This window comes from Trachurus trachurus, assembly GCF_905171665.1.
Source record: "Trachurus trachurus genome assembly, chromosome: 6".
In the NCBI taxonomy this organism is placed as follows: domain Eukaryota; kingdom Metazoa; phylum Chordata; class Actinopteri; order Carangiformes; family Carangidae; genus Trachurus; species Trachurus trachurus.
In genome coordinates this window covers 28,871,557-28,887,980 of record NC_139897.1, presented here as the reverse complement: position 1 = coordinate 28,887,980, position 16,424 = coordinate 28,871,557, and the positions used below count along the sequence as shown (strand labels likewise).

At 38.5% G+C, this 16,424-nt stretch overlaps 2 protein-coding genes across 4 annotated transcripts; both read right to left on the bottom strand.

Moving 5' to 3' along the window:
- Positions 1–2,799: 2,799 nt before the first annotated feature.
- Positions 2,800–7,406, bottom strand: LOC310987613 (troponin I, fast skeletal muscle-like). The gene is made up of 7 exons (XM_083973946.1): positions 7,135–7,406; positions 5,848–5,880; positions 5,564–5,600; positions 5,326–5,454; positions 4,308–4,397; positions 4,051–4,224; positions 2,800–3,254 (listed from the first exon to the last, which is right to left on the bottom strand). Exons 2-7 carry the CDS (start codon positions 5,853–5,855, stop codon positions 3,177–3,179), a joined length of 516 nt encoding a protein of 171 aa, XP_083830072.1. The 5' UTR covers positions 5,856–5,880; positions 7,135–7,406; the 3' UTR covers positions 2,800–3,176.
- A 1,140-nt stretch (positions 7,407–8,546) lies between these two features.
- On the bottom strand, positions 8,547–15,999 carry LOC310987614 (troponin I, fast skeletal muscle-like). Of its 3 annotated transcripts, none has more exons than XM_083973949.1 (7): positions 15,824–15,999; positions 13,766–13,798; positions 11,732–11,768; positions 11,510–11,638; positions 10,837–10,926; positions 9,930–10,103; positions 8,547–8,898 (listed from the first exon to the last, which is right to left on the bottom strand). In XM_083973949.1, the coding sequence occupies exons 2-7, from the start codon at positions 13,771–13,773 to the stop codon at positions 8,824–8,826; spliced, it is 513 nt and encodes a 170-aa protein (XP_083830075.1). In that variant the 5' UTR covers positions 13,774–13,798; positions 15,824–15,999; the 3' UTR covers positions 8,547–8,823. The 3 variants fall into 3 exon arrangements, with proteins under 3 accessions (XP_083830075.1, XP_083830074.1, XP_083830073.1); XM_083973948.1 differs by lacking the exon at positions 15,824–15,999 and adding an exon at positions 15,255–15,805; XM_083973947.1 differs by lacking the exon at positions 15,824–15,999 and adding an exon at positions 15,298–15,802.
- Between the last annotated feature and the right edge of the window lie 425 nt (positions 16,000–16,424).

The following is a 16,424-nucleotide window of genomic DNA, read 5'->3' as shown; positions in this document are numbered from 1 at the left end:
GAGGCTCAGAGCACCATACAAGGAGTGTGAGGGCACCTGTGCGTGTGTGTGTGTGTGTGTGTGTTTGTGTGTGTGTGTGAGGAGGGCGAGGCTAATTTCAAACCAGTCGTGAGTTAAATCATTAAAGAGCCACAGCATCTTAATGGGACTCTGGATCATTAATCGCCGTCCTTCGCTAAGTGCCTCTGAAGTTCACAGAGAAAACACAGTTTTAATTTTATAGTTTCACAAAACAATGACACTGACATCAAGACAAAAAGATGAATTATGCACAAGAATCTAAGGTTGAAAAACACAGCGACAGGTCGCATGGCGCATCATTTAACATGAGAACTGCAGGATCAATAATGTAAAATATATAAAGTAAAGCTGATGTCCAATTACATAACTTACAAAGGTAGGCTCATTAAAGCAATATTGGTTTTAATTAGATGTTAAATGTTTTACATTTGTATCCTACGAATATCAACATTGATTTAGGGGAGAGTATATTTATACAACATATGTGAAAAATATAACACTACATACATCAATATAAATTCTTATATTTGTTAGATATAAAGTGTTTGTCAATATTAAGAAAATATTCAGATTTCAAGTATTTCATGAGTATTCTTTTGTGTCTGTTTTTATTTTTGCAAAAATGGGACCATGAATTTTAAGTTATTCTACATTTCATATATTAATATGTTTTTAAACTTCAGCACTGTTACTTTATACACATATATATTATAGTACTTTTACGCTAGATAATAGCTGTTATTTTTTTTTAAATAATTTGTATGTAAATACATTATATTCTTATGTCTTATTTATTATTTCTGGAAGAAGACACAGAAAAACATTTCACTGTGCATTGTGCTATGTATAATTGTGTATGTGACTAATAAATCTTATCTCATCTCATTACAATATTACATATTTCATCACCAACTACATAAATCAGTCAACTTATTACCAACATTGAGCTTCCTGGAATCAGTCGTCCTCCTCAATGTCAATTCCTGCATGTTTAACAGCCAAAATAATAATATACTGTACTTACATTCATTAAGGTACAGATTATGTACTTATTAACAGAAACAATAATGATATAATAAAGTCATATAACTAAACAAGTCTCTGTTTTGTTTGTGTTTTGTTCATACACAAAATGCCAATTTCTAATATCTAATTTTACAATTTAAATAGAAACTTTAAAGTTTGACTCCTGAACCAGTTCAGGATATTGTAGGGAACCAAACTTTTCAATATTAAATATATTATGTTATCTGGTATGTAAGTTATTCAATGTCGTTTTCATACTAACAATTCTATTATATTCTTAAATTATAAACAATTTTATTTCAAAATCACATTTTTTATGTCATGACATCATTTCATGGCCGTGGTCTCAGCTTTCAGCCAATCACACGTCTCCTGCCTCTTAAGATAGGGAAACTCAACAACTGCTCCCAGATTTAGCAGTTAGCACCTGTTAGCTCGAGCTACAACAACTATGTCAGAGTTATTCTGAATCAGCTGCCGTGGACAAACACAGAGCACAGACAAGAAAAGGGATGAAAAAGTCATCACATTTTTCACCCAAGTCTTTTAATCAAGACCAAAGATTAAAACAGTTCTTTTTTTTGGACAGTGGTGATGTGTTTCATTTATTATTTACATCATAAGGTATTCATTTATTTTTAAGAAAAACATGTTCAACATTGTGACTCAGATGTAACATTAATACATGAGACATGAGTACCAGGACTGAATGAGTCAACCAAACCAATGACAGCTGAAACCTCTATATAAAGTGAGGACACGCTGTTTTAACAGAGACAATCAACTAATAACGTCCTGATGATCAATAAGTAGATCAGACAGCAGCATGTAGCAGCATTTAAATTTGCCATTAAATATACAAAATAGTCATGATACACTTTCTGCTATCGATGTTAGCATCATATCTATGTTTTTCATGTACTTGCATCAATAGAAAAATAATTAAGACACTGAGGTGGGATATTGTAATATGACAATTCAATTCAAGTACAGATTTCACGTCTTGTTTTAAGTAATGATTACTACATCATTCCTGACATAATGTGCAAAACCCTAATAATAAAACACAAATAATAAAATGGGGTTTTGAAACTATTTTCCTTAAGTCTAAGTAAAGTGCTCTTAATTTATTACACTAATTTCAGTTTACAGCTCTTAGTACTATAAATATACAAGGATGTTTAACATTGAGGACATTGATTGAATCATATTACACAGCCATATGTCAATATTTTTTAGACTCTTTACTGACTTTTTTTTGTAGTTGATCCAATAAAAATAGAGCAGATTTATGAATAGAACCCTAGAGAAACTAAATCCTGCATTGTGTTGGATGGTGGGTCCAGGTGGTGGGCGGGGCTGCTCTGTTGTGACATCACGAAGTGACAGGAAGTCCTGACGGCTGGTTTTAAGGCTCAGTTTCTGAATACAGGCTGTGTGCATGTGGACTGAGGCTTTGATACTTTCACAGTATTAATACAGAACCTAGACCTGCTTTATAATCACACTACACATGGATATCTACTTTTATACTGTATGGAGCTTTAACACAAACATCTACCTTTATACTGTATGGAGCTTTAACACAAACATCTACCTTTATACTGTATGGAGCTTTAACATAAACATCTACCTTTATACTGTATGGAGCTTTAATATAAACATCTAACTTTATAATAATATTTCTGTATAAGCTCTTATAGAGGAAAATAGACAAAAAAATAACAACAAACAAACACTTTTTCTTCCACAGTTGACTTTATTGGTTTTATTTGACATGGTTCAGTTTGTGTGGATGTTTTCCTGGATGTGTGGAGTTTAAGACTTGAAGCTGTTGTGTGTTGGTGTGTGAACCTGCAGAACCTCTCCACACTCCTCCTCTTCCCTCCGTACAGAACAAAGTGCAAAAGAGAGAAGAAGAAGAAGAAGAAGACGAAGGAGAAGAAAAAAAACCCAAACAACCTTCAGATACCTCGACTCTCCTGCAGCGCGACTCCTCTCAGACAGACACTGTTGCTAACCTGCTGTTCAACCATAAACCGACCGCCTGGTTCCACCAACATACAGAATATATATAAGACACGTGGAGTTCATAGAAACAGAAAAGAAACAAACAGCAGCGGCAACATTTAGGAGGTCTCGAACATCTTCTTCCTGTCAGCCTTATCCTCAATGTTCTTACGCCAGTCGCCGACGGCTTCTGTCGGCTGCAGAGGAGACAACATCAGTCAGTTGTTGTTAAAGCCTCATTTCATTTTTTTACCAGAAAAAAAGAAAATACACATCTTGTGAGCTGGTTCCAGCACTTTTGGAATTCAAATAGTATTTACATAAGATAAAATAATCACTATTATTAGCATTTAGACCTGTGTATATTAGTATTACATAGTTTGATGCATGGTAAACATTACATTTATCATGCATCAAACTATATAATATTAATTGTTTTAGAATATTAATAATATATTAATATTATTGTACATTATATTAATAATGCATTAAAAAATAATATTATCATTGTTTATTATCAGATATTGGAATGGAAGAAAGTATAGATAGTTACTTAAGTTAAACTATTTTGTAGGAAATTAGACATTATTGGTTTCGTTTGTAATTGTTAATGTGTGATTGATTGGACTATATAAAATTTAACATATTAATAGCATTCAGCAGAATCAATGTTATTTAAAGCAAGATGACATTAGACCACAGATGTCCATCTGATGAGAAGTTTCTTTTTATCACAGTAATTATTATCACTGTGGATCATTTTGGAATTATTATTATTATTAGGAAAGAAAACAATGACATCTTCAAACTACTACTGGACTGATCAAAGTCCAACAACATCAACTGTATCTACAGATGAAATTCAAACCCAGAGTCAAACCAGAGATCCAGAGATTGTGACTTGACCTTCAACCTACTTTTCTTATAAGGAAGAAGCCTCCAGCTAAAAATACGTAGGTTAAAAAAAAGAAAGAAACAAAGCCGGACACTCACCTCCTCCTTGACCTCCTTCTTGACCTGCTTCAGGTTGGACCTCAGGTCCATGGTCACCTTGTGTTTGGAGCCGAGCAGGGCCTGCAGCATGGTGTCGGCCGACATACGGACCTTCTTCAGGGCGGGCTTCTTCACGCCAATCAGGTCCACCACCTTGATCTTCAGGTCTTCAATCTGTGACGGGGACAGGGTTTTAGTCTCAGCTCTCCGTCCCTCAGTCGGTGATGAGAAGTTTTTTTTTAGATGACATCAATTACCTCTTTGTCGGCCTTCTGCACTTTGGAGTGCACGTCGTACCTCTCCTCATCGATCTTGTCGATGATACCGTGGATCTTCTTGCAGAGTTCCTGTTGACAAACAAACACAGATGTCATGTTATATTTCTGGTGCTGTGATGTATAAGTATAATAAATACACAACATTTTCTACTGATATGTGAAGAAATGTATGATGTTAATGTTGCCAAACCTCTGTGCTAACAATGCTAACCTCGTGAGCTAATTTAAATGCTACTTCAGCGCTCCACATATCCTGTCTGTGGTTAGCTAAGATATGCAAGCAGCGGCAGGCTAACTGGCTAGCTAACTAGCTAGCTAACTAGCTTCAATGCTAATTCATCAAAGATGGTTACTTTAAACTCATATTTTATGCTCTGTTTTAGTCTAGTTTTTACTCTTTTGGGTTTTATTTAAAAAAAATTAAATTATATGTTTTCATGTTTTGTTTTTTGTTTTTTCCGTTACCAATTCTCACAGTTAAATTTTTTTTATCTTTATCTAAGGGCATTCAATCAGTTGAATGAACTGAATCAGTTTCCAATAGTGCTCCAATAGTAGTTTTAAATATTAGTTTAATAATGTATGAGCGACCTTTTTGAATTGATATATTGATGATTATATTGAATATTGAATGTCACCACTGAAAATATAATTAGCCTGGATTTTTATCCTGTGAAGGTAGCAATATGAAACTTCTGGCCCGATGTCTGTCTGCATCCTCGACCTGAGCCTTCCACATCTGGACATAGGCTACTATCCAGATGAGAAGGTCATATCTTACAATTATATATTATTTATGATATATGGGTCAGATCAGGGTTGTGGAACTGGGTCAAGTTGTTTTGTAAGTCTCATTGAATCAGTCTCAGCCTGTGTTTCACTTCATAAACCTACAAATCAAAAAGAAAATCAAAGTTCCTCCAAAAATGGCTGCCGCTCTCTCTCTCTGTTCATTCTCCAGTGGAAACAAACACTGATGCTCCTTTTCTCCTCTCACCATGAGAGCAGCCTGGTCTCCAGGGACGTCTGGGGAGGGACAGTGCTCGGCCATGTAGTTCTGCTTGGCTACGACCAGATCCTTCTTCTCCTGCTCCAGCCAGTTCAGAGCGATCTGCAGGATCACACTCTGCAGCAGCAGCAACAACAAACACCAGGTCAGTGTTGTTTACTTCAACACAAAGCTTTTATATGGAGCTGAGCAAATCTTTGTGGGATTTGAAGACAAGGCTGTTTACCTTGAGGTGATGCCTGCGGCTGGAGGTCATCTTTTTCCTGTTTGGGAGGAAGTTTTATATACAAATCATTCATTGTGAAATTCAACATTTCCAAGAAAAAATAAGTTTTGAGTCAGTGTGATGGAATAAAGCAGATTTCTATGCTCTAGTTTTAGGATTATAAGAAAACGCTAACTTGTTGTGTGCAGGAGAATATCTTAGGGTAAATAATGACTTTGTGCTTGTAGACAGAGAAATTCTCCATGTGCAGTGGATGGGATCGTGCTGCCGCTGCTCAGACTTACTCAGACATCTTCGCGGCTTTTTCGGTTCACCACCTGCGAAAAGAAGAAGCAGAAGAAACAGACGAGAGCAGACTGAGTGATTTGTGACCTCTGCTGAATGCTGCAGCCACTCGGTATCGGTGTGGATTCTCTGAGATCAGCATGTTCTGCCGCTCTGATGGATGGATGGACGGGGGAGAAATTTATTTGTGCCGTAACGTGATCTGAGGCCACAGCTGAAGAGCAGCGACTTCGACTGAACTAAACTGGGAGGCTCGGGGATCGAGTGTCGCTGTCGCACCTCCACAGTTTCGAGCGTGAAGGGTTAATTTGGAAGAAAAAATTCCTCGGTGAAATATCATCATCAAGTCAAGTCCATCCTGCACGTCTGGAAATAACTTTAAATGGCAAAACCGAGTCAAAGTCCGAGTCAAAGTTCTTCTTTTTTTAATAAAGTCAAGAGTAAAATGTTTAAACTTGAGTTATTCTGGATTTTAGAAGAACATTTTTCAATTTCAGTTTTTCAATTTTTCATTCTCGACCTGAATTCACATTTTAAACAAAGTGACACTGTATTATAATGAACAACAGCCAAGAAAATATTTCAAATGTGCAAATAGATGCAGCTAAATTAACTTAAAGACTTATTAATCCATAAATAACACCATAAAACTGAAATTCATGCTATTTAAAAGGTTAATTAAGCAGTGCAGAGTCATAGAGTTTGTCCATTATGTGTTGGAAAGTAAAATATTCCCATAAATATTGCCAATAAGATAAAAAATATCCTCAAAAATGCACAAATTCTAATGGATTTCAGATTCAAATACAACAAAAAGATGTTAAATCAAACCCACTAACCACTGTGTCTCACTCTTTTTAAAACAGCTGCTCAGAGAAAAAAAAAACATGACGACATTTCAGATCAATAATTCAGCAGCTGAGAGCTGAGACAGGTTTAAGACTTTTCCTCCACTTGCCAGGTTTTACAAACAGATCCTAACCTCCGAACATCTCAGGACCATAAAACACAACAGAGCAGGAGCTGAACTTCAACGTCGTAAATTCAGTCTGACATGGAAAAGGTCAAATGTGACAAAACGTGGACGAAGTGAGTTCAAGATGTCAGGACGGGTCAAATGTGAAGGAACCGAAACGACTGTGATCTATTGCTGTTGCTGTTTTTAAATGTAGATTCTGGGTGGTAGGATTGATTGAGGAGGTCAGTAAATAAAAAGAAGATGCTGCTCTCAGAGAGGAGATGGAAAAAAAAATAAATAAATAAATAAAATAAGGAAAAGGTCTCACCTATTGAGAGGAGGATGAAGAAGAGGACAAGACACACTGGGTGGAAGAAAATGAGACACTGCCAAAGCCACAGACAGTGAAAAATGAAATAGGGTATATATGGTGGGCAGTGATGCCTCAGCAAAATGCCCAGATCCTCTTTATGGAAGTGGATTCCCGGACAGACCAATGGGCCGGCGAGCTCCTGAAATACACCCGGCCCAGCCCCGCTCTGCTAACCGCCCTCCCCGGTGAGACCACCTCACGCTGATCATCTGAAGGCTTAAAAATGCAGATTCACTGTATATGGAGGGAGTTTAACAGGATATAAATGAAGCTCAGAGGCTGAAAGACACACACACACACACACACACACACACACACACACACACACACACACACATACACACACACACACACACACACACACTCACTCACTCTCTGTTTGTTCAAGTAAAGCAGCTTTGATTCAGGTTCTTAGAAAATAAATATCATCAATTAAAACCAAATACAGTGAATTTACGCTCAGCAATGTCTCAGTTTGATCCATTTTATACAATACTAGACAAAAATAAAGTTGTGAGTTCGACCTATGTCGTCTCAGTTTCACTAGTTCAAACTACTTTTTCTTTTTTTCTTTACCAGTTATTAAGAGATAAAAACACAAAGCAGCTGTTTCACCATGAACTTTCTGAAGTTAAAGACAGTTCAGTTTTTAGGGACATAGAGAAATGGTGACATCATGTTGTGGCCCCCTGCTTCCAGTCTTTATGCTAAGCTAAGCTAAGCTAAGCTAAACTAAGCTAACTACTAAAATAAACATACATTTTCTGCTACCTTTGTCACATTTCAGCATCTAATTGTACATGTCATATTATGATTGATCATTTATCTCCCCCTTTGAAATATTATTTATTGATATTTTACAGTTTTTCTGTCCATTTTGTTGTTTTATCACTGAATATTTTCCGTCAAATTAACATCTTCCTTCAGGATATTGGTGCCAACTGAAAAAACACTTAAAATATAATTATATTTTTTCATTTCTTTTAAGAAAACAGGAAGTTTGAGGCTCAGTGACACTGATATTTGGATCTTTCATATTGAATTGTCTTTCTCTGTGAACATTATTTTCATAATTTCACTTTAAAAATCTTGCAGGTATGAATATTTAAAGTCAGTTTGACTAAACTCAAGCTTTTCTTATCAGGTTTTTGTGAAGCTTTCAACTCTGTTTTATTTTCTAGTTAATTCAAATGAAACAGATCAGAGTTTGTCTTAAATACAGTAACTGGTTTGTAAAGACTGATCATCTCAGTGTGTGTCATGTTGTTGTTGTTGTTTTTTGTGTCAGTTTGATGTCGTGTGATCTGGGAAGAGCAAAAAATGAAGAATGATTAAAAACACAGATAAAAGTGGCAAACAAATTAATCCTTATTTCAAAACATTTATTTCTAATGACTCCATGAAACTCTGCACATGTCGAGCTTGTGTTTCTCTGTCAGATGGTTTCTACTGTTTGTTTCAGTTCAGTCTCAGGCCGACGGGATCAAAAAAAAAAAAAGAAGAAAAAAAATAACAAAAGAAAGGAAAAGAAAAGTGTCTAAACCCTCGTCCCTGTTGGTCCCGCTGGGACTCAGAGACACATTCAGTCACTCAGACCTCGGACGGAGACGTCTCCCCACGGTCTTCCTCGTCGGTCCAGGAGGTTTAGGAAGTCTCGAACATCTTCTTCCTGTCAGCTTTGTCCTCAATGTTCTTACGCCAGTCACCGGCCTCTGTAGCCTGAAGACACAAGGGCACACACACACATTAACACAAAGACACACAAACAGTGCTGCAACAATATGTGGCTATAAATCTTTGTATCGACTCTTTTCTATTGACTAGTGAATGTTTTTCTGTTTCCATTCATTTCACTTCAGTATAAAGCCAGGTACATTTAAACCACAGTCTTTTATTTCACTATTGTTGACCTACAGTTTTTTTTTCTCTATTAATGTTACTCTCATCATTATTTTACAGGATATTGCAGATTTGGGTCCACACTAAGTCTTTCTATGTTTTGTCTTTGTGTCTGAGGACAAATGGGCTCTTTGCACAGCTCCACTACTTCCTGAACTTAAGCCAGCTCCTTTATTTCCTGTCTTACATTATTGGACAAACTGATTAATCCAGGTGTGTCTGAATGGTCACAATGGTCAGAAACACCTGGATTAATCCGTTTGTCCAATTGTATTCTGGTTCTTTTACTTTTTGGGGAAATTTTATGAATGGGCTTTATGCACAGCTCCACTACTTCCTGAAATAAGCCAGCTCATTTATTTCCTGTCTTACATTATTGGACAAACTGATTAATCCAGGTGTGCCTGACCATTGTTGTGAGGTCAGACACACCTGGATTAATCAGTTTGTCCAATAATGTAAGACAGGAAATAAATGAGCTGTCTTATTTCAGGAAGTAGTGGAGCTGTGCATAAAGCCCATTGCTTCTTTATTTCCTTTTTAATATTAGCTTAGATCTCCATTTGTTGAGATTATATGTGATTTTAGACTTTGCTTCCTTGTGTGAAGCACTTGTTATCCTGAGCGATGAATATCATCATTATCATTATTATAAAACACCAATGTACTTTATATTTTCTATTCTTCACAGATTATAATCTTCCACAGATCTGAAAACAAATGTGTTGATTAGAGTTTAACATCAGGACACTTCACAGATGTTTGTTTGATCAGGAAAACAACAATCTTAAACCAGATGTGAGTTTCTCCTGCAGCCTGGAGGAACCAGTGATGTGATGTGGTCAGCTCACCTCCTCCTTGACCTCCTTCTTGACCTGCTTCAGGTTGGACCTCAGATCCATTGTCACCTTGTGCTTGCCTCCCAGCAGGGCCTGCAGCATGGCGTCGGCCGACATGCGCACCTTCTTCAGGGCGGGTTTCTTCACTCCGGCCAGCTCCACCACCTTCATCTTCAGGTCCTCAATCTGGAAGGAGGAGAATCAGTCCAAAACAAATTTGTTGTGTTAATGTATTTATACACAAGAGAAAAACACGCAGGAAAAAAAGTCTGGATACTTTTAATTTATTTTCCCAGCATGAATTGAGATAATTTAAAGGGATAGTAGCATTTTTTTAAAAAGTGGGGTTGTATGAGTAGAAGACTCTCTGCACTCCTCCCGTTAGCAACGCCAGCCCATAGCCCTGCCCAGAGATTTACAACATACAGTGTTGTGAACAGACCCAAAGAAATGGCCTATTCAAAGTGCAGGAAAAATGCAGTTTTTATTTGGACCCAACCAACTCACGTATCCCTCCGCCCAGGGTTAGCGCCCGCCGATCAGTAGTTGGTTTGGTCCAAATAAAAACTGCGTTTTTCCTGCACTTTGAGGGGCTGGAAAAAATTATATTATAGCGAACAATGGAACTGTGTATTTTTTTCCAGGTAAAACCTCTTTTAGGCCGCGAAAATAGGCTGTTTCTTTGGGTCTGTTCACAACACTGTATGTTGTAAATCTCTGGGCAGGGCTATTATGGGCTGGCATTGCTAACGGGAGGAGTGCAGAGAGTCTTCTACTGCAATTAAAGTACTTAGGGGCTATTTGTAGATCATACAACCCCACTTTAAAAAAAATGCTACTATCCCTTTAAGTCTCAATCTCTGATGTCATGATGAACTACAAAGCTGTAACAAACACCTCCTCTCCTCCTGTGTCTCACCTCTTTATTGGCCTTCGTCACCTTGGACTCGGCGTCGTACCTCTCCTCATCGATCTTGTCGATGGCAGCATGGAGCTTCTTGCAGAATTCCTGTTGACATGCAAACAAACAAACAAAGGTGTAAACATGTTTAACACACTCTCTCAGCTGCTACATTTCACATCTGACTCATGTAAACTAATTCCACCTCCTTTCGGAGGAGTTTGTATTTTCTATTGCACTTTTGAGATGATTTTATTTACAATTGAAAATTGTTGTTTACATATATCAACATTATATATTTTTAGTTGTTATACTTAAAATACATTTTGCTGCCAGTACTGTAGCTACTTTTCATTTTTGAACTTTTCGTCATTATGAGTGCTTTTACGAACAGATTTCAATACTTCTGTCTGGTTTGTCTGTTTCATTAACACCTATTTTATGCATCAGACTTGACAGATCCACTTGTTCATTTTAACTTAATCTATTCCCACTTTTATTGCAGACCAATTCTCATTCCACCATGAGAAGCTGATTTCCCCGATTTTAATGAAGCCCTGACCCTCAGATGTAAAACACCTTCTACACCACAGTGAGATCAAATATATTTCACTTTCTGGGATTAAAAATTGTCATTTTTAGCTGAGATTTAGCACAAAATAGAAGCTAATGGCTAATGTCCCTGTCTCACCATGAGGGCGGCCTGGTCTCCGCTGGCGTCGGGCTTGGGGCAGGTATCGGACATGTAGGCCTCCTTGGCTGCTACGATGTCCTTCTTCTCCTGCTCGATCCAGCCGGCCGCGATCTGCAGCATCAAACTCTGCAGCGAGGAGAAGAAGAAAAAAAAACATTTCCATGTAAAATAAACATTTCTCCAACACTTTGGTGCTGCCAATGAAGGAGAAGCACTCACCTTCAGATGATGCCTGCGGCTGGATGTCATCTTCTTTCTGTGTAAAAACAAATATTTAAATTTCATATCAGGACGGATGAAGACGATTCATCAGAGAAGATCATTGTTTTCTTAAAGGAATAGTTTTGAAAATACTTTTTTTTGTATTTAAAACACTGAATCTACAGATTTTTCATGTCTTATATAGGCTACTAAAGCAGCAGTTTGTTAGTTTAGCTTAGCATAAGGACTGGGAACAGGGGGAAACAAATGTTTTTCACACTTTTATTTTGTGCAGATTAAATCAACAATATATGATGTGTTTTGCTGTGTTTCCCTCTGTTTTCATTCTTTATGCTAAGTTAAGCTAAGCTAAACTCAGCTAAACTAAGCTAAGCTAAACTAAACTAAACTAAACTCACAAGCTGCCGGTAAAAGATCCATCAACACTTAAAGAGACTAATCTGACTCCAGGAGACTGAAATCACTGATACCTTATTATGTCATTAACTTCGGCCAAGTCGAGGCAGATTGATGGAGGTATGCTATATGCTACATGCTTCCCGTCTGCCTGCGTTAACGTGCCCCCCCCCCCCCCCCCCCCCCCCCCCCCTCACACCTGCCAGCGACGCCTCCAACGCCGCTGTCATCTGAGGCTAAAGGTCGACCTTTAAACTGTCGGTCATCCTCTGAGCTCGCATGTGTTCACATCAGTTAAACTTCAGCTCAAAGACCCAGAGAGAAAGGGAGCGTACCAAAGTTCCTTCTTTTTGAAAAAGGGTCCTATGCTCCCCATTTTTCCCAAAAAGGGTCCTATGCTCCCCGGTCGCAATACATACTGGGGAACATAGGACCCCTTTTCTAAAAAAGAATCCTATGTTCCCCGCTGTTGCTGGTCGATGGGCTCTCTCTATCTATCTGGCCTGTCTAGCCTCTATACTTAACTTAACCAACTCCTTTCTTCATTGCCTAAACCCAACCAATGGGACAATTCCACTTCTCGCTCAAAGTCACAACTCAACTCTCATTCAGAAATAGGCAATAATCTGCAAAGTCACAACTGCACTTCCAGGTATGGGACCAAAAACTTTTGGAAAAAAGTGGGGAACATAGGACCCATTTTCTAAAAAAACCCGGGGAACATAGGGATGATCCCGAGAGAAACATCTCATCACCCCCTCAACTCTTTGTCTTGAACAGACAACAACAGCAACGTTTCCTCCAGGATGAATCATTGAGTTTCCACTATTTTTATTCCATCATTTCCGATGCTTTTACCACTTTTTGTCTTTCCATGTGATACTTGGTGCCTCTAATAAATGAATATATATATAGAGCGCTATGATTGTATAGTTTTTTACGTCTTAAAACACTACACCTGAATGCATGTTGGCGTTGTGTTGGTTGAAGTTGACAAGGATGGATTTACAACATTAAAATGATTAAACCTTTGATCCAAGTTTTCTAACAGTTTATTTTAAGAGACTCATAGTTTCCTCATGGCTTCGAGTTGCAACGACAGTATTTATAGGATTAAAGGCGTTGATGCTCATGGTCATAAATTTAAGCTAATTACCACAGTAAACACTTTTTTTTTTAAGCAGATCTGGCAACAAAAGTAGGTTTCAAATATCAAGTGAAGATTAATTTGAGAGATATAAGCAGGAAGTTACTCTAGAAACCAACAAGTGTGGATAAAAGCAAGAAATCTCACACTTGCCACTGTAATTAAATCAAATTAAATTGATGTTTCTGACAAAATGATTATTTCTAATCTTCAAAAACAAGTGTTAGCTTCTTAAACTTACTAAATCTATAAGATGGTTGTGATTGGATTTTAATTCAGACCCACAAGGTCAATGATGCTGAACTCTTTCCTGTTCTATTAATCACTCATCCTGGAAGTAGAGACACCAGACGGAGCAATAAATAAAATATCTAGTTAAGAATGAAGTTATTTTAAAGCAGTGCGATGAAACAAATAGTCAGGTTATGACCAGATTAAATCTTGGATGCTTCTAGGATGAAGAAGAAGAAAAAGAAGAAGGTACTCACTCAGACATGTTGGCTGTTTTGGATCTTCACACCCTGTTCGAGACAGAAAACACTTGTGAGTCAAACCTGAGACAGCACAGGTTTTACATAAAACACACTGACTCTGTCTAGCAGCTCAACTGCCCCCACGTCCTGTCGCCCCCCCCCCCCCAAACGTTATCAACCTGCGCCCCATTGACCCGAAACACGACACTTTTTACTATCATGGAAAAGGACGCCAGCGATCAGAAACCAGCTAATTTGGGACGGGTGGGGTCGGATGCTCAAGCTCAAACAGTTGCCCCAACCCACCCACGCACCCACCCCCCCTCCTCCTCCGACCTGCCCCCCCCCCGCCACCCCCAAGACATTGTGCCTGGTATTTAATGTCCTGGACCGAAGCAAAGATCTGGGCACGAACACGTCTCCAGCTGAGGAACCAAATGTGGCTCAAAGCACGCAGCGAGAGGCGTTAACAGCAAATCCGACATCCTGCAGGCATGCAAACGGACGGCGGGGGTGTCCACAACCCCCCCACTAGCACCATAACACAATATACAGAATCTCACAATCTAAAAAAAACATCCTCACACTTTAAAAACAGAGGCAAATAAAACGTTTAAAAGAAGAATGACAACTAGAAAACTACAAGCTCCTCGTGTGGGATCATTAACATAACTGTAAATTCATCCCTGGATAACAAGATGGCTAATTAACACGAGTGTCCTGTCCACAAAATGTCCAAGCCAATGTACAGCCACAAACAGAACAAGATAATGACAAAAAAAAAAATCAATTCTCACTCCGAAAGAATCACATTTTAGTCTTTTAAACCAAAGCTCTGACACAGTCTTTGATTTTACAGGTCATTTTCATGTAAAGTGTTAATTAATAGTTTCCAAACAGATAATTGATGAGTATGAACATGCAAAACAGGAAATTTGCCTTATTAGTTTAAAAATACATTAACAAATACATTTGGAATAACAAATATCTGGATGTTTTCATGAGGATTTTCCTTCCATTGTTGTGATAATTAGCTGAATTATGTTGTGGGTCTAATATGAAGTGTTAGCTTTTTAATATTATAATATTTTTTTGAATGTGTTCAGAAATTACACATGAGATTTAGAGGTAAAATATCCCCAGATATTTGCCAAATGTATTTTTTTTTTAATCTTTTTGAATATCAAACCTCCCAAATTTCAATTCACCAATCACTATATCAGCTTAATGACACTTCCTGAGAACCCCGTCAAAATAAAAGACCAAAACGACAAATTAGCCTCCAAATCATGAACAAACACGAACGTCCAGCATTGATTTCACGGTTCAGCTGCTCCCCTGGTCCTATACCTCTAAACTTCAGGGGTCAGAGGTCACACCTGCAGCAAGCCTCTGTCCCAAACACTAAAAAAAATCACCTCTGTGAGTGTATGTGGGTGGATATAAACCAAATCCCCACCTGCTAACCAGACCTGAGTGTGGCTCAGTGCATTGTTTTTCCTACCAGAGAGAAAGAAGCCGAGCTGCAGAAAGAAAGAGACTCGCACCTACTGAACCTGACGGAGACGAGCGAGGAAGGGGGGGGAGACACTGCCAAGTCCCTAACAGAAAAGATTAAACAGGGTATATAGAGTGTGAAGTGCTCGCTCAGCAGAAAAGCCCGCCCTCTTTATGGTAGCAGAGCCACTTCAGACCAATGGGCCGGCAGGCTCCAGAAATACCACGGCTCTCCGAGGAACATCGTAAATTTCTGCCACAGGAAGTCAAAGTCGAAGTCGCCTCCTTGGACGGGGACGTAACCGCGTTCCCTCCCTCATGGTTGAAGCGATTGTGCGACATGATTAACGCTCACACACACTCACAAGTGTCTCTTTACACAAGTGGCTTATCAGGGCCCAGCAAGCAGAGTGTGTGGTGATGAAGCTGAAACCGTCGGTCACGCCCACAAAACAAGGTGTCATTTAAAATTAAGTGCAGCTCAGGTTTCAGAAAGATGACGCTGCAGCAGCCACAGTCAAACAAATCAAACTGGACATTTGCACGTTAACATTTCCTCACTGCAGACTCACTTACCTGGCTCAGCCTCAGTTGACCCCGAACTTTCAAACCCTGGAGTGGATTTCATCCTCCATCACTTCTAGAGACTGGGGGAAAAAAGTGAGACAGGAGGAAAGATTAGAGCTGATGAGAACACTTAGTTTCAACAAGCTGTTTTAAGGTTCAATATCTTACTCGTCTGTGTTTTACTTAAAGGGACTACGAGGAGTTTTGGAAAAGCGAAGCGTTTTCACACTACATTTATGAGCCTCCGCGCAAACCGTGAAGTTCTTTGACCGGCGCAAGACAGACTCATGTTTTCATTCATCAATAATTAAAGTCAGAGGTTCGAAGACGATCAGATACCGTCGTAGTTCCGACCATAAATGGTGATTCGGCGGTGTTATTCTCATGACTCGCCACGAAACCGAAAGTAAAGAAACGCTGGTCGGCTCAGCATTTCCACCACCACTAATAATAACAAAATAACGATAGAGACAAAACGATATATTTATCGAAAATGGGCCCATTAACAAGTGTGGGTAACGTAGATTCATCCACATTAACTTTAGACTTTTTTATAACCAAATAGAAACTCCTCGTTGTCCCTTTAATGTGCTGATCTGTAAGACCATAC